We start from the raw sequence: 27,507 nt of genomic DNA, 5'->3' as shown, positions 1-27,507 counted from the left end.
AAACAATTAATGTTATTGATGCCAACATGTTTGATTAGAATAAGGTAAATAATTAGTAGATAAAAATAATGAATATATGATAAACTGTGAACGAGAAAAACAAAATCGTCAAAATTTTACTTTCTTTTAAATTGTTTGATTAATCTAACGAAATAATTTAAACTTGATGGAAATCAGCGTAACTTAAATTCCAGAATTATTAATTGTATAATGCCAGAATAATTAACTTCTCGAAATTAATTCGAACTTTAATTTTCTATTAAAAATGATAACTTTTTATCTTTACAGCAACGGACCTTCACTGATCGATACTAACGATAACTCACCTTGATTTGATTTGGACAATTACGATTACATGAACTTAAATCTCACCAAATAGTTGGGATGTTAAACGAAATCAATTAACACAATCAATGAAATTCGCATAAAATTGTCACTTTGTCGAATTGAATTTCGACCTGACTAGTGACATCTATCGGGTTTCGTTCGTTTTCGCTGATCAGCTGTCAGATTTTCAGAATTTTTTTCATTTGAATCAATTGAATTTCGATTGTTGTTTACAATCAGAGTTAATGTTGAATGTCTTTCTAATCTACGATTCTGAATAGATTCTATTATCTATCATATCATTAGAATAATATGACTTCTAATTCACCGATTCGTAATTTAATTGGTATCTCATGGATTTTACGTTTAGCTTTGACTTTATTTCCTCAACATGGTTACATTCAACCGGATGAATTTTTCCAATTCACTGAGCCGATAATTGGTGAAGCTCTCGGAACAAAATGGTTGAAAACATGGGAATTTAAAGGTGACCAGCCAATTCGAAGTATTTTATTGCCTCTCCTTCTCAATTCGCCGTTTTTTCTTCTCAAACAAAGTTGGTTAAACAGCTATTTCATTATGGTCTTACCTCGACTCATTTTCACTGGACTTTCATTCATTGCCGATTATTGTTTGTATAAAATTTCAAAACTGACCCTTGGTTGGCAATGGTCATTTCCCTGTTTGATTTTCTCCACCTCATACTTAACGCTGACCCATTTGAACCACACTTTCACCAATTCTCTTGAGACTATTTTTGTTTCTTTGGTGCTTTACATTGTCATCAGCAGTTTAGTCACTAAAAAGACTCGACACAACCGATGGCTTGGAATCATTTTAGCCTTAGGATTATTTAATCGTCCAACATTCCCGATTTTCACTTTCATTCCATTGATTTTCTATCTATCAATCGGTAAACATAAATTTCCCAATAGACAATTGAAAAATGGTTTAACCGTCCTGCCGAGTTTCAGTTTAGCAAGTTTGTTCAACGTTCTAGTTGACTCAGGTTATTATCGACGAGAAAATCTAGACCATTTTATTGTGAGTATTTCTTATTCTTGTGTCTTTCTGTCACCAATAATAACCAGTTCATTTTTCATCTGTCATCTTACAGGAATTTCTCTCTGGAGATTTGAACTTATCACAATTTCTGGATAAAAGCTCGGTGATATTCACACCTTGGAATTTCTTGAATTACAACAGAGATACTTCTAATCTTAAGAATCATGGTCTTCATGATCCTTATCATCATATGCTAGTCAATGTCCCTCTTTCATTTGGGTTACTTGGGCTTTTAGCTTATTTCGAAATCATCAAAATTTCCACGCGACCATTTCGATACAAGATGATTCCAGCTCGAAAAATTATGCTTCTCACATTCTGGGTATCACTTATTACTCTTTCATTTATTCCTCACCAAGAGCCGAGATTCCTGTTACCATGTCTTCTTTTCCTCTCTTACCTTTACGCTGAAAAATTCCGAGTAAGAAAATCTCTATTCTTCTGTTGGATTTTGTTCAATCTTTTCTTCACCTACATCTATGGATTCGTTCACCAATCAGGAGTAACTCAAGCACTTTTCAAGTTAAATCGTGATATAAACCAAGACGAATCATCAAGATTCGACATAATTTTTTCTCGAACTTACCTTCCACCCCAAACACTACTCAACATACCTGTTGACAGTGAAAGGATCAAGTTTCATGATCTTTCAATTATGGATTTTCCTGAAGCAATAAACAATAAATTGAATGAAGTGGCACTAGATTCAGATCGCGACAAAGTCCTTCTAATTCAGCCCAGTTCTTTATCTTGGTATTTAGACAAGTTAACCAACAATTGGCAGAATGTGACATTTAACCTTCAACATCGATTCTTCCCTCATTTTACTCATGAAGATCTGGAAGCATCTTTTCAACACCTTCTAGTTAATTCTGAGCGTGAAGATCGTTACGATCTCATAAAAGAAGCCTTTAGTTTGGATATTTATTCAGTCAATTATCCAAAGGGCCAAACAATCAATCCAAATTTCCCATAAACTTGAAATAACTTTCCAATCATAAAATTGATCTCAAAGTAATCAAATGATTTGATTCAATTTAACCACTGCCAAGTAAACAACCTAAACACTTTCATCACAAAATGCAAACCTTTCCAAATCAACTTTTAGTCTTGTAATAGATTAATTTAAAATGATCAACTAAATAAATACTAAGAATTTCTATTAAAAATGAAAATCATTTCGATTAACGAGTTTCATTTTTCAAAAATTGCGCCAAGAAAATTTGTAACCTCAAATCATTTGAATCTTTATCACATGTTAACTCATCTTGAAAGTTTATCTTTAATCAGATTTGATTTAATTCTTGATTAATTGGCCAGTGGAAGTTGATTATTCATTTAAAATCTATTCAAAGCTTAATTGACAACCTCATTCTGGAATTGGGCTGGTTTCTAATACTCCGGAACATCATTCTTGAGTAATTATTTACTCTTTTGCCTAACAAACAATGGGCTCTGTTGCTAATGTGAGTTTTAATTATTGCTTTTTGGTTGATTGTCTAAATTGCTTTTCACTCATTGATTTAATTGATTACTTGTTGTTTATTTTTGCTCAGGTTTTCCATTTAACGAAAGCAGCTTTTTTGCTTGTTTTTGGGTTTACCGTTCGGATGCTTTTGATGTCCAGTTCATATCAGAAAATGATAGCTGATAGAGTGGAAATTTCAACCCCTGTCAATTCTTGGAAAAGAGGTATAAACTAATAAACTAATTTCAATGTTAATCATGTCAAACTGAATTCATTCACCGAGACATTTATTCAATTCTTGATCTGTCTTTTCAGTTGTCGAAGGTGTCACACTGATGAAACATAACATATCACCATATGAAGGCGATACTTTCCATGAAGTTCCTCTGTTCCTTCAATTTTACAACTTTTTAATAGTCAATTGTGATCAATGGATTCCAGTTATATTTACTTTGGTTGATTTAGTTACCGCCATCTTTTTGAGTCTATCCAGTTACCTCCAGTTAAAGACCATCAGAAAGTGGGAAAAGATCAAGTTAAAGAAACTAAAGAAAACTGATTCTGAGGCTTTAGAAATACCAGAGAAAATTATTGGCGACATAAGTTTCAGAATCTTCACAATCTACTTACTTCTTCCTTATTCAATCTTACCCTGTGTTGCTAAATCTACTTCAGTATTTACAAATTTTCTCATGAGTCTAATTATGTTGACCGTAAGTTTAGGCTTCAGAAGTGCCGCGTGTTTGTTAGTAGCTTTGGTCGCCTATCATTCACTTTACCCGATCCTGTTGGTTTTCCCTGTTCTTATGGCTCTTGAAAAGACCAATTCTAATGGGTAAGCAAGAAAATCGCAAAATTGTAATAAGAATCATACTAACTCGATGTGCTCTTTTTTTATAGAAAATCGTTCTCATATTCGTCGAAAGGAACCATTTTTTCTCTGGCAGCTTGTTTCATTTCGACTCTTTTACTCATTTCAATTTTCGTCATGGTCTCTGAATCAATCGCTGGATCGTTCGCTTATTTATCGTCGTCATATTTATTTCTGTAAGTATTTAATTACAGAACAATAGTTAATCACTAATCACTTAGTCTGACTGTTTGGCTTTACTTTATTTATAATTTTTCTTTTCTTTTCCTAAAAGATTATCTGTTCCAGACTTCACACCGAACATCGGTCTTTTTTGGTACTTTTTTACCGAAATGTTTGACCAATTTCGTGATTTCTTTTTGTGGACATTCCAAATAAACACTTTCGTCTATTCTATTCCTTTATCTTTAACTCTAAAGTAAGAACAAAACCAAAAGGAACCTTGAAATGTCTAAAACCTAATTTGTTCTCTTTCAACTTTCAGAGAAAATCCAAACTTCTTTTTCCTTGTCACATTGATTCTTCTATCTCTCTTCAAACCTTATCCATCGATAAGTGATCTATCAATCTATTTGGCTTTACTACCTCAATGGACTCACCTTTTCACCTGTAAGTTGATCTTAAAATCTTTCCCAGTGACCAGTTCATATCAATCACTTTCTCTTTTCTTAGATATGAAACAAGGACTACTTGTTGCCTGTGTCTTCATTTCTTGTACTGTTCTTGCTCCTCTTATGTGGCAAATGTGGATAATTTTAGGAACAGCAAATTCTAATTTTTATTTCGGAGTAACATTGGCTTATAACGTTGGTCAAGTGAGTAACAATCAACTCGGACAAATCTAAACATCTCTTTTATTACTTCTACTAATGTTTTCCTTTTACTTTCTACCAGATATTCTTAATCACTGACTTATTGTTTGCCTATTTGAAACGTGATTTTTATCTGTCAAACGGGATCAAACTTGACGAGCAAAAAAAACCATTGAAACTTGAATTGTCCGCTGAATGAATTAAATAATTTCTCTTTGTTCGTATCTCTGTACACTGGAAGACATTTTATCAACAACTTGCAGTTATTTTGAAATTGATGGGCTTATAGGGTGTATGATTATTTCACGTTGACCATGAACAGTGAACCGACATTTTCCATGCTTATCTTGAGATAAAATTCATAAGTTTTAAGCATTTGAATAATCATAACTGAAATTTATGTTTCCAAATGATCTCAAGTCCTGATTACTTCAATTTCAACACGATCAAGGCTCTTGTTTTATCTACTTTTCCAATCAAATGGATCAATATTTTCACGTTCTTCAAAATTTCATGAGTCTCATTGATAAAAGCGTAATAAAGGGCAGCAATTTCATTCTGATTAACAAAGTAATCATTTAATTATTATGATTCACGGTTTTTGATGAAAACTTAGCAGAATCTGAAGCGCTAAGATATCAAAAATACCACTAGACAGCTTTTCAAAATAGGCACCAACAAAAAGGCCAAAGGTTATGTTTTGAAATTTTCTCTTTTTCTTTTTCTTTCAACAGCCTTTTAATAGCCCACAACTACTTTTTCGTTGTCATCACAATTAGAAGGTCGTCACGACTTCATTTACAGACCAGTCTTTCCATCTTCTAGTTTACTGTACATTCAGTACACATTAAAAGAGATTTTCGAAAATTTTGAGAAAAAAACTTGATCAATGGTAATCAATACTTTGGATCGATGGTCTTTCAGCCGCTTTTTTGTGTTGAAAAATAGTTGATAATTTAATTACTTTGGCACAATAAACTAATAGAATCAAATATACTTTTAATATGATGAACTGGATAAGATATTTAATCTCAGAGAATACATAAATGTATGTTAACGGGATGTAAATTAATCGGCAGAAGGAGAAACAAGACCAAAACACTGTTTAACTATGCACGTTTCGTTATTAAATATTGGCAAAAAAGGTCCACAAATGACCGGGGCGATCAACGAACCCACACCAAAGCACATCTGATACACTTAAAGCCAATTGGCACATATCTCTTTCCATGTAGATACTAAGATGTATTCACTAGAATTTGACAAAAAGTTTGAGTCATTTTTTTTCTTCTCTCTGATTGTTTACAATTAATTAAATTATATCAAATGAAAGTTCAGCTATTCATCTACATTCATGAAAAATTTCAAAAAATTCTAATGAAAGGTTTTTGAACAATTAAATTTTGAAAAAAAAATCGCGAAAATCAGAATTTTCACCATATTTTTCGAATTAATGGCTTTTTAACGAGAACCAAAGGTCACATTTGATTTTTGAAAACACCAAAAGATGCTCAGAGGCAATGATAAAAAACCGTAAAGGTTAAAGGTTACCATGAAATCGCATATTAAAAATATGCTAATTTAAAAATTCTGACCAAACGCATTTCTTGCTCTCCTTGTTAATTTCTCATAGAGAAATGAAAAATTTTCGAAAATTTGGGAACTTTTTTTCAAAATTTAATTGTTCAAAAACCTTTCATTAGAATTTTTTGAAATTTTTCATGAATGTAGATGAATAGCTGAACTTTCATTTGATATAATTTAATCAATTGTAAACAATCAGAGAGAAGAAAAAAAATGACTCAAACTTTTTGTCAAATTCTAGTGAACACATCTTAGAACTGTATTATTTAACAACTACAAAGACAATCAGACCAATTATCGAATTGATTGACAATCAGCATCTTTAATTGTACTTATTAATATCAACAATTCCATCTGCAACTTCAGCGATGAATATAAATAAAGCAACTAGTTTAAAATCGTTAAAAATTGGCGCAGCTCCGATGAAAATGCCAGAGATCAAACTATTAGCAAATAAAATAAACGAATGGCTAAAGTAACGACATCTTAATTGTAATCTACTGTGTAACAATTAATCGAGCTGATCTAATCTTGTTTTCTTGCTTAAAAAACATAATCAGTTCAATACAATGAAATACTAATATCGAGAAACCGAGAATGAAAAGTTCGAGGAAACAAACGCATCGATTATCACGAATTGGATTCAATACATTTTGAGTACTGAAGAATGACCTGGGGTTTGCACTTTCCGTTTCCAGGTAACTCAATTGATCGCTAAACTTTTGCGATCAATTGTTTCGAAGATTAGAAAATTGAATTTAATCACAGTTTAAGGATTGAATAAGTAAAAAGGTGTAATTGGGATTAATTAAATGTAAAGTTGATGCAATTCATTGAAAACGATTGATTAAAATCAGCAAATGGATAATGAATTTTGTTACTTACTCATTGATTCAATTTGTTTGATAATTGATGTGATAATCAATTGTGCGTCTAATTGGTTCACCAATGGATATTTTTATATTTTAAAAGTTGATAGTTAATTAACTCAATTTTATCAGCAATTGTATTGAGCATGCAATTGAATGTAAAGGTGACAATTTATAATAATCGTGACTTGTTACAATTTATTATCATTTTGACGCATATTTACAATAAAATAAAAATGGAAACCAGAAAAGATTGAGAAAAGGGATAGAGATTAAATTGTTTTGTCAATTAAGTTTTGCTATAACATAACTACGAGCCATTAAGGGCCATAGGTTAATGATTTACGTTATATAATCATTTATATATACTATTAATACGATCATTTTATCTGAACGTTTGTAAACATTTGAATGGAGAAAGTGAAGAAATCGAGTGCATCCTTTGTAACTTTGTTTGTTTCTCTTTGCTTATTCTGTTGTTTTCAGTTGTAAATGAGAAAATAAGGAAATGTTGTTGATCGCTGTTCATGGTGAGAGTACAGACTCAATTCCAAATGATGAGATACGTATGAAACTGAGAGAAGGATCAATTTAGTTTCGATTATTGAATAAATGAGTCAACATCTTTTCGCATCTCTAATCAATCTTTCATTTCCATGCTTAATCACCAATCATTTAATCTTCTAAATACATAATTCAACTGAAAACAAGTCAACAACCATAACAACTGACAGAATCGGGAACAAATTTACAAAGGTGATTCTTAATCTTTTTCCAGGTTCTTTGTCTTTGAATAAGTGAGTTCACATGTTATAAGGTTGAGAGCATTTACACAAAAAAATCAATTGTTGAGATTATAACTTGATAAGATTCGATGATGAAAAAATGCCAATAACAGGTTTGTTCCAGTAAAACTGATTGTTAATCACAATTACAAATTAACTTCAGAGATGAGCAATTGACACTGGATGATTGACATTTTTGATGAAAACAAGAAACATCAACGTGATTAAGGAGAGTCAAGTTCATAACCGGGTGGTTTTTAGTTTTCATTCAAGATCCATGGAAAATAATAAGTTTACACAATATCAGAATTTTCTAATATTTTATCGGGGATTTCACAAACAGTTTCTGTTTCGATATCAAGTGTCTGTGCGACTTCTGGTTCATCACCATCTTTGGTCAAAATTGTCATCTCTTTACTGGTATCGACAATACCATCAATCAGAACATCTTCAGCGACCGCTATTTTAGAACCAATAATAACGTCTTTTTGATCGAGGTCATCATCTTGCACACTCATATTAACCAAATCTTTTGGATCTTCAGGATAGGAAATCTCTGAACCGATATTCACACCTTCATCATCTCCTCTGGCTCCTTCGACTTCTTGATCTACTGATTCGATTTCTTTGGTACTCATTGAGGTTATTTGTTCCTGCTCTTCAAAACTAAGAATTTCTTCTTTGATTTCTTCGACAGCTTGTAATTCTTCAGGTATCAATGTCGAATCATCGCTCATAACAGGTAATCCTGGAAGTGATACATTGGTTGATTTTTTGATAAGTAGCTTGTCTTCTCGTTTAATTTTCCCTCGAATGGATTCGGTTTTTTGTTTGACATTTCGACAACTGCTGAGGATCGGAGGAGTGGTTGAATCATGTTCCATAGATTGTTCGGTGGATGACACTGATGACGATGAAAGAGAACGATGTTTGTGAGGTGAGTTAGATGAAGTTGTTTTAGTTTTCTTATCTAAATCAGATGAGTTGGATCTTTGGCGATGATTATTCTCATTGAGATGTTCATTTTTTACTCTTTTCCGATGATATCCAGCACCAAGATCAGATGAAAGATGATCTTCTGTTGATCCATCGAAATCAACTTTTCTCTTTGCTTTTTCAATCTTTTTACGGTGCTGTACCTGATTCTCTGAGTTTGGTTGTGGTATTGGATTATCACAGTTTCCTTTTTCTTTATAATATTGACGTAATCTCACATGCCAGGCAATGGAAGCAACCGATGTTACCGTTCTGAACTGATGAATTATGTTACGAGGTAAAAAATAAATATCATTATCATAAAGATGGAGTCGAGCATACTTGATGCCTTCCCTGCGTAACTGGTTCAATTTGGCATCTTCAATCCATTGAATACATTGTGATACTGGTGGTTCGTGTAGATCAAGTTGTAGTTTTTCAACCAATTCATCAAAATAAGCAGCATCAAAGGCAATAACATCTTTCACTATGCGATTAGATGTATGTGGCTCAGCATAATGAACTGCTTTCATAACTCCAACAGCGGCCGTTGTGTGTCGGTCAAAACCTTGACCGACTTGATCGGCATGACATCGAGTACGATCTTCAAACATGATTTCTCTTGGGTCTGTAGCTCTTCTTAATGTTAAACTTTTCAGTTCATTAAGACGCCCTCCTCTTCCTTTATTTGGTGTTTTGGATCCGAGATCAGCAGTAGGTATGAGTTGTTCACCAGGTCTTATCCAAAGAATAGGACCATCATTGCTTTCTTCTGGTGAATTCATCCTCAAATTACTCAAATGGCCCCATGGCATGATTAGTTTAAGAAAAGGATTTTTTTTCAAGATCGAGAGAAACTTAGGAAAATAACCTCCGACCTCTTCGTGCGCTGTTCCAACAAGACTCAATTGATGAAGAGGTCCCGCTCTGAAAGTACCATTACAGTAGTTTTTATGGACAGCTTCTCGATAAGCTGACATTGTAGTTGTCTCAATATCAGATTCAGAATGGCCAATGATACCAGTCTTGACAACGAGGTTCGGGTGATTATCAGAAAAATAATCCAAAAAGTCTGGTAAATGACAAGCCCCATTATGGACCACAGTTATTACATATTTGGCGATTCCAATAGGCTCCTCTCTGAAATGATTCAGTCCAACAAAAGAGATGAAAGGTTAAAAAATATCCACTTAAAAACAAGAAATTCTATAGAGTTTTTTTTTCTCCCATCAACAGAAGATCCAACAAAGAAAACAATTATACTAATGGTACAATAGCTGTTGGGTGATGTTAATCACAATGTTAATTCATTGCTTTGCAACAGACACAAAATATTCTAATTTTTTCACAATCTAAACATCAATTAACCATTAAATTTAAACGAACTTAATGAAAATTGACTATCGAGTATCATGATATACATAATCTTCATCCAAGCTTGTTTTAATAAATTGTTAATCTATTATGGTCAAAGTTAATTGCTGCAAGAGTAGTCAACTGTTGATGAATTTGAAAAAAATTGTTTGCTAAGAAAAAAAATATAGATGAGATGAAAGAAGAGTGGAAAGTGAGCAAGAATAAAGAGATTTATATTTACCTGAACGATTCTTTAAGAAATTCAAGAGCCAATTCAGTCTTTTCATTTGGCGGTAGATTAATTATTTCATCCCAATACAATTTTAATATCTTGCCACCTCCATTAGGATGTTCTTCGAGTCTTATGTATTTACCATACTTCAAATGTGACAATTCGTATGCAGGCAATGGAAGCCTTGCCATTCTCAATGATAAGCTTAATTCCTTCTTCATAGATGAAATTTTGGAGGCGAGATACTGATCCATTTTACATTGAATTCTGACATTACAGACTTGTTTCTTTTTACATCGAGCACACATTGTGGAAACAGACGATGAAGAGGAAGTGGTGACAATTGTTGGAGTAGTAGAGATGCATGTTGACGCAATTGTGGAGGTTGAGGTTGAAGTTACTGAGGTTGAAGATGAGGTTGATACTGATAATGCAGAGGATTTGTTGATGGTTGTAACTGGATTGGAGGATTGCGAATGATATATTGATTTTGATGGTAATGGGACACTGTTGTTGATGACAATTGGTGATCCTATTGGTGATGTTGTTACCTCTGAAGGTACTGGGTTGACTGATATTGTATTTAAATTGGTATTTAATGTTACATTGTTGTGGTTATTTACATTGGTACCACTTTCACTTAATGGTTCTTTCCGAAAGATAACCGGAGACACCAAACAGGTATCAACAACTGTTGCTGACTTTTCCATCACATTAAGCCTTTTGTTATCATCTTATTAATTCAATAAACAAACAAAAAAGAAAGAAACACTTTAATTAAACAATAATTAAATAATTCTTATTAAATAATACAATAAACAACATCGATAATAAAGAAAAAACCAGAAATGAACCAGGGGACCGACTCCTTATTACCAATTGAAAAATTCTAAACGCGGAACAATTAAAATTACGAATTAATTTTTCGCACATTTTCTGCTCTACAATCGATTTAATTTAATTGTTATACAATTGATATGGAGAATAGTATAGTTTTCCTAAAGATTGATCAAGTTTCACGATGAGTGTAATTCTCTTTGACCTTAGGCACTTTGGTTTATTCTAAGATCATGAATTGTAAATTTAATCTCGATAATCTAATCATAACAACGATTTTTAAAATCACCTATGCAGTAGCTGATTAATCGTAGGAACTGATTATTTTACTTTTATTACATAAAGTTTAGTTAAACTTCCGTTCAATAGGATTTCTGGTCAAAAGTAAGTTATTTAATTTTCATGAATTCTTAATTGTTACAATTAGAATCGAAAAGATTTTTATGTTCATTGCTCGAGTTTTCCAAATAACTGTTGTTGTAAATAGTAATGATTAGATGATGAGTAATCTCGAGTGTAATTAGGACCACTTGAATTCCTACCAAATAAATAACCAAGAAAACCTCCAGTTAAAAATCCCGTTCCAAATCCTGGTCCCTCTTCTTGAGATCTCGCTGAACCTCCCGATCCACATGATGGTCCACTCGTATAATCGTTGTAACCACTTCCAGTGAAATAATCTGGTCTAAAGCCTGGAGGTGGAGGAGGTGCTGAAGGTTCGTGAGCATTTGGAGGACTTCGGAAAAGATAAATGATGAAAATAAGAACACCAAACACAATGAGTATAAAAAAGATCGATTGTGACCCAAGTTCTGAAGCTTCCGATGCTGATTTTCCAGGATAAGGAGGAGGTTTGAATACTCTTTCCTGATAAGCTCCATTGGCGATATTGAGTGAAAATTCAAGACCACAAGAACCTGCGAGAATATAAGAATCATCGGGGTGATCATAACCTTCACATGTGACCTCCAATTGTCCAAATGAATATTTCTTATCCATGTCAGCTTTACATTCCCAATTAACTGTTACTCCATCCCAACCACGATTGTAACATTGAACAGTTTCAGGAATGAATGAACATCGAGCTGATCCTCCCGATTCACATGCTGGTGTATAAAACGAAAGCTCAAAATATTATGAAGACTTTAATTTTTCGCTCACGACTTTGATTTGTCCAATTTTGTGTTCGATTCGATTCAAGAGAAGCGATTGGACCAGTTCAGGACTGTATTTACTTGCAGCTTCTTCGAGGAAAGAAGCATCTTCAACCTCATAATTTGAACTTTTGGCAGCACAATTAACTAGAGCGCTTACTTTTCATATCAATTAAAAAAAGAAAGTTAAAACTCAATCAACGGCAATAAAGTAATCGAAAACACTTACTCAGATAAATTAAAGTGACAATTGAAACTTTTGAGACCATTTTTAATGTTTGTCAATCGATTGAGATTTTAACTAATCACTAATGTGAATTTAAGTGATTGTATTCTCATATCGGGAATGTGATGTCAAAGAGATGTGACAACTCATTTTCGAATTTACAATTTGACAATTTTATTATATTTTTTTCTCAATCAAAAGATAATTTGAGATACTAACAATCAGTTTGTAAAGGGGAAATTAAGATGAACGAGATTAGTATAAAAAGCATGAAAATAAGAAGAAAACAATTACAGTGATTCTTTGATATATGAACACAGACAGAGAAATAAAATCAGAATAAACTACGACAGTAAAATAGAGAGATTTTTTTAGCGCTTCGATATCGAATCTATTCATTTACTCAAATATTCTGTTGACAGTTATCGAAATTATTGGAATCAACGAAAAGGAATAAAAAACTATCTGTAAATTCTCTCCCCCTTGAGTCTTTCTTCATTTCTCTTTCTGTGAATTTCTCTTACAAATTTTCCTTTCTCTCCTTTTCTTTCCCTTTTCTTTTCTTTCTTTTTTCTCTTTTTTATCTCTCTGTCTAATTTGGGTTTTCTCTCTTTCTTTTTATGAGTCCACGAAGAGGCCGTTTCGTATTCACTGTACAAAGTGTCCAATTTTTTCTTCCCATAGTCACCATTTTGACGGCAAATCTGAATAATGAAAAGACACAAAAGGAAAAGTTATTCGAGTTGTTTAGATTTAGTCAGTTGAAGATGAAAATTTCATTAGTTTGGTTAACAATCAGAACAATTAGATTAGAAAACAACTATTATTTTCAATATCAATTCTATTACATGTTTAAATATCAACTAATAATTTCCAATCAAACCCATTGAAACTCCAATCAAGAAAATTCAGTTTGTTAACACACAATTGTGAGATAATTATGCTTCAAGTTACAGTATTTTACTTTTTTATAAACAATTAACGTTAATCAAAGTTTCTGAACGATATCAATTAAGGTAAATCTAACAATGAAAGTTATTGCCCTAGATCTTGGGATCGGGAACAAGATTGCTAATCAAAAGATTTACAATAACAATTGATGAATGAGAGAAGGTGTGAAGATCAATGAAATGATTTGAATGAATATTAATCCAGTTAGAGTTAACATGTAAACGAGGAAATTACCGAGGAAATTGATATTGAGAATCGAGATTATATACAATCAAGTTGCAATAATAACAAGAGTTTATTGTTGTTATATTATTGCATTTTTGTCTTATCATCATCATCATGATATGATTGTGACGGAAAAATTATGATTGATAATATTAAGACTATCTTATATTGAGTAGAAAAATAATAACTAGTAACAATTAAATAGATTGTTACTAGTTAATAAGATTGTATTGATCAATGTCATCATTCATTGGATGGTTAGTTAATTTATAATGTAAAAAGATAATATATTAACCTTGGTATCCCGAAAGGTTGATTGTCGAGCTTCAATAGATTGTGAGTTCATGCAGTCCGTTAATTTATCTTGTAAACTTTTCAGTTCAGTAATATGATCATCGTCAAGGGTCACATTAGTTTTTGTATTTTCCCATTTGTCAGACCAATTAAAGTAATTACCAAGGCCCACAGAGACACCAGCGGTTATAGCAAAACAGAGCATGAGATTCAATCGTAACTTCATTAGAAACTCTGCATTCCGTCTGGGAGATCGTTTCACTTTACTGAGATCCAAGATTCCGTTTTCCAGGGGAACACCGTTTCCATCTTCTTTGAAATGGACGACACTCAATTCTTCCATGTCGTCGTCATCAAGCTCATCATCAATTTCTTCATCAATATCATTTTCATTATCACTATTTTCTTTGGAAATTTGGGAATCGCAAATTTCTCCGTCAATAACATCCGATGATAAATTAACGGGTTCAATATCAGATTCACTTGCTAAATCTTTAAATTGATTCTCATCAATCTGATGTTCCTCTAATCGTTGGTTCACCTCATCTTTTTCCTTTTCTTCCTCTTCTCTTTCATCATCTTCTTTTTGTTCAGTATTAACACCATTGTTTTCATCTTCGTCTTCATCAGAATGAGGTTTATCTATTTGGTTTGAGCTTGAAGGAGTATTAGCATCTTCAGGTTGAGTTAGATTATTTATTAAATCATCTTTCACCGAATGGTCTTCGTTTTCATCAATTTCCTCGATATCACTTTGGTCATAATAAAGAACAACGAAATCTGTCTCTTCGGAACATCGTAACTAAGACATTAGAAAAAAGCCAAACAATTGAATCATAAGGCAAGAAAATGAACTCATGGACAGAGAAGAACATGAAACAGTTGAATAAAAAAATGTTAAATCAGCAGAACAATTAAAAGGAAAAGGTTAACTTACCTTGGCTGTTGAATCCATAATAAGAATAAGGTATAGGTTTTGAAGGAAAAGATATTCTCAGGATTTGGTTAACATAAATGATCCTTGAGAATAAGATCACTCAGAGTGAAAGAAATTAATTAAAAATAAATGGTTCCATAGAATAAGTAATAAGGTAAAAGTAAATTAACGCGATTAAAAGACTTCCCACCTTTGGAAGAAAATGTTTACAAAGAGATTGTTTTTCTCTCTCAAAACAAAGATTCGAATTTCGAAACATAGAAATCGATTCAATCGAACATTTTTCTTTATTCACTTAAATCGATTAATACACTTACAGATAATCGATCTTATTGATAATCATTACGATAAAATTAAAACACAAATCATCTGTCGGCCTTTTTTAGTCAATGAGTAACAATTAATTAGTAACTTCTTTAATTGGAAAGATAGATTTCAACAATTCCATCTTTTCTTTGTCCAGGTTTTGATCTCTCATCAGAATTCAGTTAATTGATTGATTTTTTGTTATTCTTTACAAATAAAAGGCCGCGATTTTTGAATAGAAATTTTAAGTTCGATGCTTTTTAATTGCCCCGAAAACTATTCCATTCTTATTTTTAATTGCTGATTTATTTCCTAGAGTTATAAACTATTCATTTGAATTAACTTGACTTAATTGACTTGACTTTGAAATAAAATGATTCCTTAATTAAGTTTCTAAAAACTTATCAATCGTTTCAAAAAATTCTGTTTCTATTGTGTTAATATCTCTTATGATTCTCAGGTGATTTAACACCGAATTCATTGAGTTTAATCAGAGCAAATTGAATTGTCATTCGGCTCTAGGAAATTTCGCTCGCAACTATAAGTTTGTTTATGTAACTAGAAGTAATCAAATGATCCTTTTAGTATTTTCATCTATTATTTCACATAACTCGCTCAATTTTCAGGAAAAATTTGAAAAGATTAATGTGTCCCGATCAACTAAAATGAACCGTTTCGAAAATTTGATTTCACTTTAACGAAATGAATGAATTTGTTTTATTAAACCCCATTGGAGGTAATGCATGAAGCATTTAGCACCAAAAAAGTGGCCCTTCGGGCATTGAGCAAAGCACTCAGTTTGGTACAGTGATTGTGTTTAAATTTTCCTTCTTTTTCTCAACGTATTATTAAGATGTGATATATTCTTTCTGATTGTTTATAATTAATTTAATTATACCAAATGAAAGTTTAGCTTTTCAGTTGAAACATTGAAACAAAACAATAAACATGATTAACAAATTGATTGTTGCCACTCTCTTAATTCTAGGTGAGTTCGATACCGAAGTGTCAACAGTTGATTAATTTTCGTTGTTTCTTTTAATCTCCTAGGATTCACTTTGACTCAATGTAAAGTGGATGAAATTGATTTTATCAATGAGATGACAAGAGAATACAGTCCATCCTTGGTCGCTGAGATGCTTGTTGAGCGAATTCAACTTCGATCTTCCGAAATCAAAAGAATCAATTCTTCCAGCGAAATAAGTGATCAACATCATACTCTTTGCTCGGTTATACTTTCGACATTCGATGTTCTTCTAGAAGATATCAAACGATGGGAGAAATGTCCAGTTCTTTGTGGTAACTCGGAGTTTTCCAGGAAATCGAAATATTTTACTGGTCGATATAAACTGTTGATTGATATTTTCAATCGAGAGTCTAAATCATTGTACGTTCATTTGATTGAACATGAAAAGTACTTTCTCTCTTATTAAATGATTATTCATATTCGATTATTATATTGACAGATTAATAAAAATAAAATTGATTTTAAAGCGACAGGAAATTAAGCTCGAATTATTAGCTAATAATAATTACTTTCCATGTCCATGAGAAATTAGTTAATGAAGTAAATAAACAGAATCAGGATCAAATTGCTCGAAAAGAAGCTAACGCACGAAATCAAATCGCTCGACTATTCGCACTTTAATCAAACTGAGTTCCCTTGGGATCAACTCGATTTACCAAATTTTTCTTAGTTCATTAAAACACTGATTTTTAATCAGAGCAACTTGTGAGCATCTCTCTTTATATTAATGGGATAATTCAAATTCATTCCATAGTCTATTCACAGAATATACGATATGTATTATTACGATGAATTCACAAGATATTGTCAACTTGAACTCTTTATACATAAATAATAAGATAACTTGATACAAGCAAGAAAAATAAAGAGCAATTATTGACAGTTAATTATGTGATTTGCAACAGTAAGATTTTTATCCGAAAAGATTAAATTGGTTAGTTACAATTTAACTCGTCGTCCAACTTGTTAATCAAATTTGAGATGATGATGTTGATCAATGTGTTAACTGTTGTTGTCAATTGTAATTAATGGAGAATTGAAATGATTAATGTGATTTTTCTCCAGCTTAGTAATAAAAATTGAGATGATGAAATAAACGTCAATGATTTTGAGGTTTTGATTGGGCAATTAACGGCGTTTGGTGATTGCATAGCCAGTTTTGATTTCTGTTACAGTTCCTGGAGGTATGAATGGATCAGATGAAGTTCTTGAATACTCTGAGTTATAATTCTTACGAGATGATGAGTAACCACAGAAATCAGAAAGCATAAATCCCGTTCGAAATCCTGGCCCCTCTCCTTGAGTTCTCATTGTGTTTCTCAGTCCACATGATGGTCCACTCGTATAATCGTTGTAACCACTTCCAGTGAGATAATCTGATATAAAGCCTGGAGGTGGAAAAGGTGCTGAAGGTTCGTGAGCATTTGGAGGACTTCGGAAAAGATAAATGATGAAAATAAGAACACCAAACACAATGACTATAAAAAAGATCGATTGTGACCCAAGTTCTGAAGCTTCCGATGCTGATTTTCCAGGATAAGGAGGAGGTTTGAATACTCTTTCCTGATAAGCTCCATTGGCGATGTTAAGTGGGATTTCATGACCTTCATCAGAATGAAGTTCATCTATTTGGTTTGAGCTTGAAGGAGTATTAGCATCTTCAGGTTGAGTTAGATTATTTATTAAATCATCTTTCACCGAATGGTCTTCGTTTTCATCAATTTCCTCGATATCACTTTGGTCATAATAAAGAACAACGAAATCTGTCTCTTCAGAACATCTTAACTAGACAATAGAAGAATTCGAAAAAATTGAATCACAAGGCAAGAACATGAAACAGTTGAACAAAAATGTTGGATAAGCATTTAAAAGGAAAAGGTAAATCACCTTATCTGTGGAATCCATAATGAGAATAGAGTAAAGGTTAAGACGGAAAAGATATTCTTACAATTTGGTAAACAATAAATATTAATAGTTTCATGGAATAAGTGATAAGACTAGGCAATCATTTTGCTAACGAAATTGGAACAGGACAACGAGTAAGAAACATTTGACAACAGAAAAACCAAAGAGTAGAAACAGCAAAGCGTTTTGGTGTCGCGAGATGAAGCCTCTAGTTACAAAGAGATTTGTTTCTTTTAAAGATAAATTTGCTACAGAGACTTTGACATCAATTGATGGAGAAAAGTTGATTAGGCTAAATCAACTAAATCTAGTGGTCATTTTGTAGCAAAATTATCATTTCTTGTTTATCTCTTACCAATTGTATTCATTCAATGTTTAACTATTTGTGCTCTTCATTCAGACACCATTTAATTTGCGAGAATTAATTAAGTTAACTGAGATGGACTAAGATGAGCGTAAATGGTTGGATGTGGGCCTAAAGTTTTTTAAACAATAAAGGGTTAGGAATCGTATACTAAGTGTCCAAACTAAACCTAACCGAAATGATCTAACTCCGTTCAAAAGTGACTTAACTGAACCAAACCGAATTGTACCCGATTTGATTAAATTTTCCTTCTTTTTCTCAACGTTAGATGGAGCGAGTATGAGAATGGATTCTCTCCAAGTGGATCTCTACTCTATCTGTTCCTTTAGATTTCGCCTTCACCTCCATTAGAATTGGATCAATACAATAGGACTCGATCCAATTTCGGGCTTTTTTGGATTAACTCACAATGAATCCTAAGGTGAGTTTTGCCTTCTCTTTAATTTTCCTATTTCAATTATTTATTTTCTTCTAATTGTTGTGCAATTTTCACGTGTTTAAATTAATTTTTTATTTTTTTTCTTCGACGAAAGACTGAAATTTACATCGGTGGTCTTCCTGATTCTTGTAGTACTGAGGATTTAAGAGTTGCTTTTGAAAAATATGGGAACTTAGAGGGATGTGATGTTTTTAAGAATTTTGGTTTTGTCGTGAGTAGTTTTCTTTTATTATTTTCTTTCATTGAATTGTTTATCTTGATTATTGACAGTTAGTTTCTTCACTTTTCTCCTATGTTTTTCTTTTCTCCAGCATATGGGCGATAAAACTGAAGCCAGATCTGCTATCGATGCACTGAATGGATCAGAGTTGATGGGAGTAAAAATAACAGTTGAAGCTTCTCGTAGTAAAGCCAGACCAAAGCCAGGAATGGGGGGTAAAGGTCAATGTTACCGTTGCGGTAAAAGTTGTCATTGGTCCAAAGAGTGTCCACGAAATTCTAAGGCAGGAGACAAGGGACATGGAGTCAATTGCTCAAATTATCCAACTCACACTTCTAATGCCACACACAAAAATATTAATTACTCCTCCATTGGATTAACTGCCACCGAGCTTTGTGAATTTGATGATCTTGCCATAGCTTTGATTATCGATCCTTATCTTGGATTTTGTTCACACAAAATGAACACAAGGTTAGTACTAGATGAAAGTTTCGCCGAGTCTCTTTGTCTCATTGATTAAATTTCTTCGATTGAGATTCTTTTTGGTATTTAATCCACCAGGCCTCCAATACACACATACACACATTCTCTCTCTCTTTCTCTCTCTCTAACTCCCTCACGGGAGCCATTTCAGCTAAACAGGTTGCCTTGTTTTGGGTTTTTTTGTTTCTTCACAATAGATAAATCTAATATGATCTAATTTTCAATTCAAATGAGCAGAATTATTCATCTCTTAATCCATAATCTTCTTTTTGTTTAACTTTTGCTGTTAATCTCTTTGTTTCTTTTTCTTCATCTTCATAGGTTTAAACCTCCAGCAGTATCCAAAGATTTTCTCAAGCAATTGGTTCTTGGGTTCAAAAAACACCAAAATTATGAGGCAGCCTTTGATAAATTGGTCTCTGGTGATTGGGCCGGTGGTTTATATCATTCTCGTAATGAGCGTCACAAAAAATTATTTAGAGATCATGTTTTCAGATTTTTACGAATTTTTGATAAAAACTCAGGTTTTGATATCAAACCTTGTTACAGGTAAAGTATTTAGTTCCAGTCTTACAAAATGTTCAATTGAACGGCTTCTAATATTATTTTGATCTTTTTTTTTAATATTTTAGGTATTCAGCGGAAGGAAACGTTGGCGCGAAACTAGTAGCCACACAGAAATGGTTTAAAAACGAAAAGATTGAAATGCTTGTGGGCTGTATTGCTGAGTTGACCGAAAAAGAAGAGGAAGAAATGTTAAAACCGGGTATCAATGATTTCTCTGTGATGTATTCTTGCCGTAAAAACTGCGCTCAACTTTGGCTCGGCCCTGGAGCATTCATAAACCATGATTGTCGAGCAAACTGTAAATTTGTATCTACTGGACGTGATACTGCTTGTATTAAGGTTTTAAGGAACATAGACATTGGCGAAGAAATTACATGTTTTTACGGGGAGGACTTTTTCGGTGACAATAATTGTTACTGTGAGTGTGAAACCTGCGAAAGGAGGAAAACCGGAGCTTTTGCCCAAATAAAACCAGAAAATCAGGAAGATATTAATCCTCAATGTTCATCAAAGATTTACAGCTTTAGGGAGACTGATAATCGGCTGAATCGGATGAAACAACAGGCTAAGAAAAAGGAAAGTAAAGAAGGAACCAAAGGAAGAGGAGCTACGGGAGCACAAGGTGGAATCAAGGACAATTCTAACCGAACTTCGAGTAGCAAAACAAAACTCGGCAACAGAAATGGTCTCGTTAAAACAAACTCAGCTCCACAAAATAAATGTAAAACATCAATTGTTGACCAAATGGACGAAGAAAGTCTAGATGGTAAAACAATATTTACAACTAGAAGTGGCCGAGTGAAAAGACCAATGGCCACCGAATCACGACAAACTAAAGTCGACGCGGACATTGTAAAGTCCGTTGATCGCACTCATCAAACTGAGATTTTAAAAAATACTGAGCTTAAAATGGATAAAAAAGCTGCCACTAATAACGAACCGTCAAACGGAAAATTAGGTAAAAATAATCTTATAGATAATTTTTCCTCCGAATTAAAAGCTTGTGATAAACCCGGCGAACTTGAGTGTTTGAAAAGTGATTTAAATCAATTGCACTTGAACGATTTCAAGGATCCATGTGATGAAAAGTTGATTTTCCCAATCGATAAAAAGCCGCCTTTAAGACGATCAACTAGACTTTCAAGCAGCAATTCTAATCCCGAATCAAACGAATCTCACCAAACAATACAGCCATCACTTCCTCCTCCTCCTCCTCTCTACCATTCATTTTCCTCCGGGAAGCAAATCTCCTCGAAAGATGTTTACGAGTTAAGCCAAAGAAATGATTCTAAAGATGAATGTTTGGATCATGAAAGTTCCAAAGCAAATGGTAAAAGAAGAATAGAACTTAAAATAAGACTCCGTCGAAAGACAAACATTAATAATGGAGCCACTGGATCAGATGATCGATCTATATCAGGGAGCAGTGATACCACAATCAACAACAGTTGGGAGAAAGTACCTTACGAAGAGTTACCTGGACTGACCAGTGACTGCAGTAACTCTCTATCATCAATGAAAGGAGCTCGACTGTCCAGTAGACAACCAGAAGTCCGTAAAAAGACTCGGAAAAAGAAACGGAAAAAAAGTTCCCGATCATCAGATGTTGATCTCAATAGACTAGAAGATGAGGAAGTTGATAATGATCCAAATAATAACCTGAACAATGAGAAACTTTCACAATCTAGAAATAATGATAATCTATTTAATAATTACGACCATAACATCAATTCCTATTTATCTAGTGATGAGATTGCCAATCAAGGTATTGCCAGCAAAAGAAAAATGACCACTCGAAGTTGCCATGTTCCACCAGTAATTGTCGAAGATGTTACAGTGAAACGGTTGAAACTTCGTCTTCGTGATGAAATAAGATGTATAGAATTACTAAAAACATCATCGTCTAAAGTATCATAGTAATTAACAATTTCCCCTAAATTAATTGTGCATCTCGATTGTAAATATTGTCGATTATACCTGTATATTTATAAGTGGTCGGTGGTCAAATCCATTCACTACCGATCAATTATCTCTCTTAAACCCGCCTTCTAATTAACCTCTCTCTCTCTCTCTCTCTCTCTCTTTTCCACTGGCATGGTTTTTCAATCAATCATTATCTCAAATTGACGAAACAATCAATTGATTTTCTTTCGTCTGATCCTCTTATCCATTTTTTGTCTTTGAATACTACACCAAAACTTATACAATACCTTAATTGTCTCAATTGTTTCTATTAATATCTCATCATACGAAAGTATTGTATTGATAATTGTACAAAAAGTTTGGGTTCTCTTTAATCAACTCAAGTGTAAACCAATTAAATTAAAAATCAACCATCAAAATGAAAATCAGCCAATATGGATTGAAAGAGATAATCAACAGAGAGCAAATTTTTTCTAATTGTTCTATTTAAAACTAATTGTTTAGAATTTCGTCTTTGATTGACTCTCATATTCTCAATTCTACAATCAACTAGACCAATCTAATTGTTTCTTGCCCCTCTGTAACAATTGTTATCCAAACAAATCACAATTAACCGACTCAATATTTTAACAGTTAAATGACAGAAAATTTTTCTCTTTTTCTACTGATTGACAACAATTTAAATCATCTGTCAATCGACAAATGTATAATTAAACCTGAAATCAATTCTGTTATAATCCAAAGTGATTCTGATCAACCCTTTTGTTAAGCCAAAATGTACTCGAAAATACAAGTAATCATCTAAATAGTGAATTAAAAGGATCGGATGAATTTGAGTTGATTCGATTCACGCTGATTTAATATTCAAATGCCCATGATCAATATAAGAGAGAAAAGAAAGAGAATCTCGAGGATGAAAAGAAAGAGGAAAAAGAAGATGAAAAAATTAATCTTCATTCCCTGTTGATAAAATCTTCATATGTTACCAACTCCATGACTGATTGGAGTTAATTATTAACAATTTGAGCGTTTTTTTTGGGTCAAACTGATTGTTTTCTTTGGTTCTTTCCTCTAATCAACAATTAATGTCCCTTAGTTAAAATTAATTGGAAACAAAACAAAACCTTTGAACGCCTTCAATGTTGATTTATAAATTATCCTCCTCACAATCATTTCTAATCAGTGTTACCATATTTTTCATTAAATTAACTATAATTGTTTCAAGTGATAATCTGCCTACATGTCAACCGGTAAGACGATTAAAATAATTAGTATTTCGCTCATTAAATTGATCAACTAATTGTTCCTCTTCTAGTCTGACTTTCAATATGCTTTCACTGAATGTGACAAATACCAAGGTCGATATCGAGTCTCCATCCCTGTTTCACCGGGTCGATGTGTTGGTGGAGCTCCGAATGCTCCAGTACGAGTTGATTCGTGTTGTATGTTAATTAATATAAACTGCGCGTCAATTACCACCAATTAACATCCATTATTATCTTTATCACAATTTCAGATACTTCATGTGGACATGGAACCTTTTTCAACTCTACAAGCCTTTCATGTGAACCATGTAAAGCTGGTTACTATTCATTAGGTAAGAATTATATTGATATGGCTCATCTAATCAATAGAAATTAATTAGATTGAATTTTTCGTTTCTTAATTAGGTGGTGGTATCAAATTCACTTCCTTTAACCAAGCAACTTTAAATAATTCTGGTTTTACAATATCAACATCCAAAGAGTTGAAAAATTGTACAGGTAAATAGACTGAAGATTATAACTATGGTTAACACTTTGATGATTGGTGATTAATCAAATTGATTTACTGATTGTCTATCATTTCCTCAATTCAAGATATTGATTTCTTCAAGACTATTTGAGTGTATGGTCGATGGTCAATTCAATGGAATCCATCAAATGTTAGATTTACATGCAATCATTAGATTTCTTTGATTAATCGACTTTTTCCTTGTTCGATTTTCTTAACATACGAATTTCTTTTCTTTGTCCAAAGGTTGGCATTTGAATAATGGTGTCATCGAGACTAAACCCGATTCACCTTATACAACGTGCTCTTCGGTGTTGACCTATTCGGTGAACATTGTGAAGACGGGAAAGATAAGGTTCAAATATCAGTTTATCGAACCGGAAGATCCCAATTTATATATTTTCTTTACATTTCAACATTACAATTTGAAGGATCCTCGTGATAATTACTATCGATGGAGTGATAAAAATGGCCGTGAATTCAGTGCAACTAAAGACAAATCAAAATGGAAAACGATTTCATTGGATCTAATCGAACCTGGTTCGTACTCTTTCCATTGGCGAACTATATTTTATGGGACAGGACAAAGTCGATTTGGACCTAGCATGTTTTTTCAAAAACGTTCTAATGATTTGGATTCGCAAAAACATAAACGCACTGGGCCGCGTTCGATGAAAGGGTCAATCATTGATGGACAATCAGTTTTAACTAATGAGCTTGGAATGGTAAAGATTAGGTCGATTGAAGTTTACGGCGTTTCTTATACATCAGAATGCTCTCCATGTGAACCAGGAACTTTCAATGATGAAACCGCCTCAGCCCATTGTTCATTCTGTCCTAAGGATACTTATACCGATCAATATGGTTCAAGTAAATGTAAATCGTGTGACACAAAATCAGAATTTGCTTTCGTAGGATCATCAAAATGTCTCCCAAGACCAGGCTGCACCGCTCATGATTATTTCGAAACCGTGAGTTCATGTGATCTAAGGACAAGAAAACGTCTTAATGAATATCATTGGATCGAACCAAAAATTTGCTCAGAAGCGGCAATGCGTCTTCCAGAAACTCGAAAAGAGGACTGTGATCCTTTGAGAGAAGCAATTGAACAGATTGAATGCAGTCCAGGAATGGAATTGATAAACGGGACCTGCACTCCTTGTGCCGAAAATCATTACAATAACGGGACAATGGCTCGTTGTGAACCTTGTCCTTATACGACTTTACCGATTTACTCATTCGTTCTGAATGTTTGGAAGCATCCGTTAGGCTTGTCCGAAGCGGGGCCACTTAGTCTTGACTACATGTGTATACCCAAGAATATCAATGAACAAGAATGCGCCGATGAAGAACCAGCATTCAAATTCATTCCTGGAACACCGAGTTACATTAGATCTTCAACAACGGCTTCTTCGTCTTCCCTTTTAGTTTTATCGTTAAATTCAGTTGGTTTCCGCTCTTCGGAAGGAGGTAGACTAACTTTTCGATTCCAAATGTTCTGCAAAGAAGGAGATGACTGTGCATTCGCTTTATTATGTATCAGGGATATAATCGATGACCAAAGGTTCGTGATCAAACAATGGGACTCGAACACCACTGGAATTCAACAACACACTTTGACCTTGAATGAGAATGTCACATTTTCGCTCAAATGGGTTTTCTCTCGTGAATCAACGGGAAGTCATGTTCGAATTTATCAAATAACATTAACTAATTTACTATTTTCTGGAGCGATTGAATGTAAACCATGTCCATTAGATGTTCAAACAGATTGTATGCCTTGTCCAGTGGGTTATTATATCAATGCTACCAATGAATTAGTCGAAGATAGAAATGTTCAAAAATCTTCACTTGATAGAGATAAACGCACATTATTATCGACCACAGGTAAATATCATAGACAATCAACAGTAAAATCTAATAAAATTAGTAAGAGTGAAACAAGTGAGCGAAATGATTCAGGTGAATCAAAATGTGTCCAATGTCCAGAAAATACGATTATCAACAAGTCACTTCAATTTCCCGTTGGAATGGACCAATCATGTGTCCTTGTGGCCCTGGACTGGTCTCTTCAGATGATCGATCCTTTTGTTACATTAATTGTAACCTTACACTTGGTTCGGAAGTTTTTAACTTATCAACAATCAACTCGACTTTAACCATGAAAGGAGCCACTTTATTTTCTGGTGAAGGTGCTGGTTACTTTCACTTGTTCAATATCAGCATTTGTGGCCTCGAAAAAGCGACTTGTATTAACAACATCGCTCAGTCAGACGATTTCGATATCAAAAACATTGTAGTTCGTTCTCGAGTTTGTAGGTCAACCATTTCTCCGAGTCATAATCTATCAACTCAATCAGTTCCATTGGGTAATTATTAATTTTATCGAAACTTTTGATCTATTAATGAAAGAGAGCAATCATTTAATTCGATATTTTGTTCTTTTAGGTGATGAAATTATCGCAGTGACACATGAGACGACCCATGACTTTATTTCGGTCCATCCAGAGTTTAACAACACTCGAAGTGACATTCACATTTATTTGGTCACTCGAATGACAACGTCAACGTGTACCAAAGGCCGATCAACTGTAGTTACACTTCGATGTGAACCAAACCTGGAAAGTGAATCAATCTTAATGTCCCCTCGATCTTGTCCTGATGGTACTTGCGACGGGTGTAACTTTCATTTTATGGTCAAAACTCGTACTTCGGCTGCTTGTCGACTATGTAAAGACGATGATTACGATACTGTGGTCACCGAATGTGTTGATGGTCATCAAGAGGTACATTACATTAACCCTCGTGGGTGCATTTTAACACCAACTGGAAACGACCTGATTAAGCATCGAACCTGCTCAATGATTCCTAAATCATTGAAAATGGCGATCATGGTAATCACCGTGATCGGCATAATTCTGGTTTCATTGGTTTTCCACTTTTGGAAAATGAATCGTAAATTGGAATACAAATACTCAAAGTTAGTCGAAAACAAGAACACAGCTGAATGTTGTGCTATGGACGACGAAGACGACGAACCGGAAGAAGTTCGAGTTCGATCTCGAAATCGAAAAGACAAGCACAATTCGTCATCTGATTACGAAACTATTCAATTAACTAAACACTCTCAAGATGATGTTCTATAAATTTTATTGGTTATCGACAAAATTATCAACATAATTAATTTTTCTTCACGTTTTCTTTTCTATCCACCAATTAATCACCTCCATAGACCTAATTTTATTGATGAAATTATATTATCATCATAATTATTTGATTTATAAATAATTGTCTTTATTGGCTGAGCTCATTCAAGTGATGATCTCATTTAAATCATAATGATTTATATTTTTTGTCTTCTTCAAATGATTTAACATTAATTCACAGTGAAAAGTGGAAGCTTTTGTTTTGCTTTTAATTGATTCCAATTAACTCACAGATTATCATCAAATCATTTTAAAATTAAATTCAAACGTATTTTCAATTAATCGATCATCCAAATGACTCCAATCAATCATTGAATAAGTTCCAA

The 27,507-nt window shown here is 33.3% G+C and overlaps 7 protein-coding genes across 7 annotated transcripts; 5 read left to right on the top strand and 2 right to left on the bottom strand.

Annotated features, from left to right (window-relative positions):
• Window positions 1–502: 502 nt before the first annotated feature.
• LOC128396462 (GPI mannosyltransferase 4-like) lies at window positions 503–2,576 on the top strand. Its single transcript, XM_053357055.1, has 2 exons — window positions 503–1,371; window positions 1,445–2,576. Exons 1-2 carry the CDS (start codon window positions 640–642, stop codon window positions 2,366–2,368), a joined length of 1,656 nt encoding a protein of 551 aa, XP_053213030.1. The 5' UTR covers window positions 503–639; the 3' UTR covers window positions 2,369–2,576.
• An 81-nt stretch (window positions 2,577–2,657) lies between these two features.
• LOC128396467 (phosphatidylinositol glycan anchor biosynthesis class U protein-like) lies at window positions 2,658–5,105 on the top strand. Its single transcript, XM_053357060.1, has 8 exons — window positions 2,658–2,858; window positions 2,949–3,084; window positions 3,176–3,695; window positions 3,761–3,907; window positions 4,006–4,149; window positions 4,216–4,340; window positions 4,404–4,546; window positions 4,626–5,105. The coding sequence occupies exons 1-8, from the start codon at window positions 2,841–2,843 to the stop codon at window positions 4,740–4,742; spliced, it is 1,350 nt and encodes a 449-aa protein (XP_053213035.1). The 5' UTR covers window positions 2,658–2,840; the 3' UTR covers window positions 4,743–5,105.
• Window positions 5,106–7,167: 2,062 nt separating this feature from the next.
• On the bottom strand, window positions 7,168–15,196 carry LOC128396562 (uncharacterized). The gene is made up of 7 exons (XM_053357164.1): window positions 14,969–15,196; window positions 14,033–14,833; window positions 13,024–13,265; window positions 12,417–12,490; window positions 11,654–12,287; window positions 10,354–11,079; window positions 7,168–9,896 (listed from the first exon to the last, which is right to left on the bottom strand). The coding sequence occupies exons 1-7, from the start codon at window positions 14,984–14,986 to the stop codon at window positions 8,075–8,077; spliced, it is 4,317 nt and encodes a 1,438-aa protein (XP_053213139.1). The 5' UTR covers window positions 14,987–15,196; the 3' UTR covers window positions 7,168–8,074.
• A 939-nt stretch (window positions 15,197–16,135) lies between these two features.
• On the top strand, window positions 16,136–16,772 carry LOC128396497 (uncharacterized). The gene is made up of 2 exons (XM_053357091.1): window positions 16,136–16,262; window positions 16,325–16,772. The coding sequence occupies exons 1-2, from the start codon at window positions 16,223–16,225 to the stop codon at window positions 16,705–16,707; spliced, it is 423 nt and encodes a 140-aa protein (XP_053213066.1). The 5' UTR covers window positions 16,136–16,222; the 3' UTR covers window positions 16,708–16,772.
• A 416-nt stretch (window positions 16,773–17,188) lies between these two features.
• Window positions 17,189–18,495, bottom strand: LOC128396485 (uncharacterized). Its single transcript, XM_053357079.1, has 2 exons — window positions 18,189–18,495; window positions 17,189–18,086 (listed from the first exon to the last, which is right to left on the bottom strand). The coding sequence occupies exons 1-2, from the start codon at window positions 18,204–18,206 to the stop codon at window positions 17,430–17,432; spliced, it is 675 nt and encodes a 224-aa protein (XP_053213054.1). The 5' UTR covers window positions 18,207–18,495; the 3' UTR covers window positions 17,189–17,429.
• A 501-nt stretch (window positions 18,496–18,996) lies between these two features.
• LOC128396458 (histone-lysine N-methyltransferase KMT5B-B-like) lies at window positions 18,997–23,063 on the top strand. The gene is made up of 4 exons (XM_053357050.1): window positions 18,997–19,220; window positions 19,321–19,700; window positions 20,034–20,261; window positions 20,345–23,063. Exons 2-4 carry the CDS (start codon window positions 19,324–19,326, stop codon window positions 22,194–22,196), a joined length of 2,457 nt encoding a protein of 818 aa, XP_053213025.1. The 5' UTR covers window positions 18,997–19,220; window positions 19,321–19,323; the 3' UTR covers window positions 22,197–23,063.
• A 147-nt stretch (window positions 23,064–23,210) lies between these two features.
• On the top strand, window positions 23,211–27,435 carry LOC128396455 (endosome/lysosome-associated apoptosis and autophagy regulator family member 2-like). Its single transcript, XM_053357045.1, is given in 7 exon segments — window positions 23,211–23,452; window positions 23,518–23,644; window positions 23,719–23,799; window positions 23,873–23,965; window positions 24,222–26,018; window positions 26,021–26,344; window positions 26,424–27,435. Coding segments are annotated over 7 exon segments (3,231 nt in total). The 5' UTR covers window positions 23,211–23,341; the 3' UTR covers window positions 27,122–27,435.
• Window positions 27,436–27,507: the final 72 nt, after the last annotated feature.

This window comes from Panonychus citri, unplaced genomic scaffold (assembly GCF_014898815.1).
Source record: "Panonychus citri isolate SS breed McGregor unplaced genomic scaffold, ASM1489881v1 Contig00144, whole genome shotgun sequence".
In the NCBI taxonomy this organism is placed as follows: Eukaryota; Metazoa; Arthropoda; class Arachnida; order Trombidiformes; family Tetranychidae; genus Panonychus; species Panonychus citri.
This window is presented reverse-complemented; position numbering and strand designations above follow the sequence as displayed.

What these genes read in the sequence shown, in the direction of transcription:
- LOC128396462 (XM_053357055.1), top strand. Translation starts at nt 640, where the DNA reads ATGACTTCTAATTCACCGATTCGTAATTTAATTGGTATCTCATGGATT. An exon ending in AAAATCTAGACCATTTTATT is followed by an intron (nt 1,372 to 1,444) that starts GTGAGTATTTCT and finishes GTCATCTTACAG; the next exon opens with GAATTTCTCTCTGGAGATTT.
- LOC128396467 (XM_053357060.1), top strand. An exon ending in GAAAAGACCAATTCTAATGG is followed by an intron (nt 3,696 to 3,760) that starts GTAAGCAAGAAA and finishes CTTTTTTTATAG; the next exon opens with AAAATCGTTCTCATATTCGT. An exon ending in TGGCTTATAACGTTGGTCAA is followed by an intron (nt 4,547 to 4,625) that starts GTGAGTAACAAT and finishes ACTTTCTACCAG; the next exon opens with ATATTCTTAATCACTGACTT.
- LOC128396562 (XM_053357164.1), bottom strand. An exon ending in CAACCTTTCGGGATACCAAG is followed by an intron (nt 13,266 to 14,032) that starts GTTAATATATTA and finishes TTCATTATTCAG; the next exon opens with ATTTGCCGTCAAAATGGTGA. An exon ending in CATTACTATTTACAACAACA is followed by an intron (nt 11,080 to 11,653) that starts GTTATTTGGAAA and finishes ATTGAATTAATA; the next exon opens with AGATGATAACAAAAGGCTTA.
- LOC128396497 (XM_053357091.1), top strand. Translation starts at nt 16,223, where the DNA reads ATGATTAACAAATTGATTGTTGCCACTCTCTTAATTCTAG. An exon ending in TGCCACTCTCTTAATTCTAG is followed by an intron (nt 16,263 to 16,324) that starts GTGAGTTCGATA and finishes TTAATCTCCTAG; the next exon opens with GATTCACTTTGACTCAATGT.
- LOC128396458 (XM_053357050.1), top strand. Translation starts at nt 19,324, where the DNA reads ATGGGCGATAAAACTGAAGCCAGATCTGCTATCGATGCACTGAATGGA. An exon ending in TCACACAAAATGAACACAAG is followed by an intron (nt 19,701 to 20,033) that starts GTTAGTACTAGA and finishes TCATCTTCATAG; the next exon opens with GTTTAAACCTCCAGCAGTAT. An exon ending in GATATCAAACCTTGTTACAG is followed by an intron (nt 20,262 to 20,344) that starts GTAAAGTATTTA and finishes TTAATATTTTAG; the next exon opens with GTATTCAGCGGAAGGAAACG.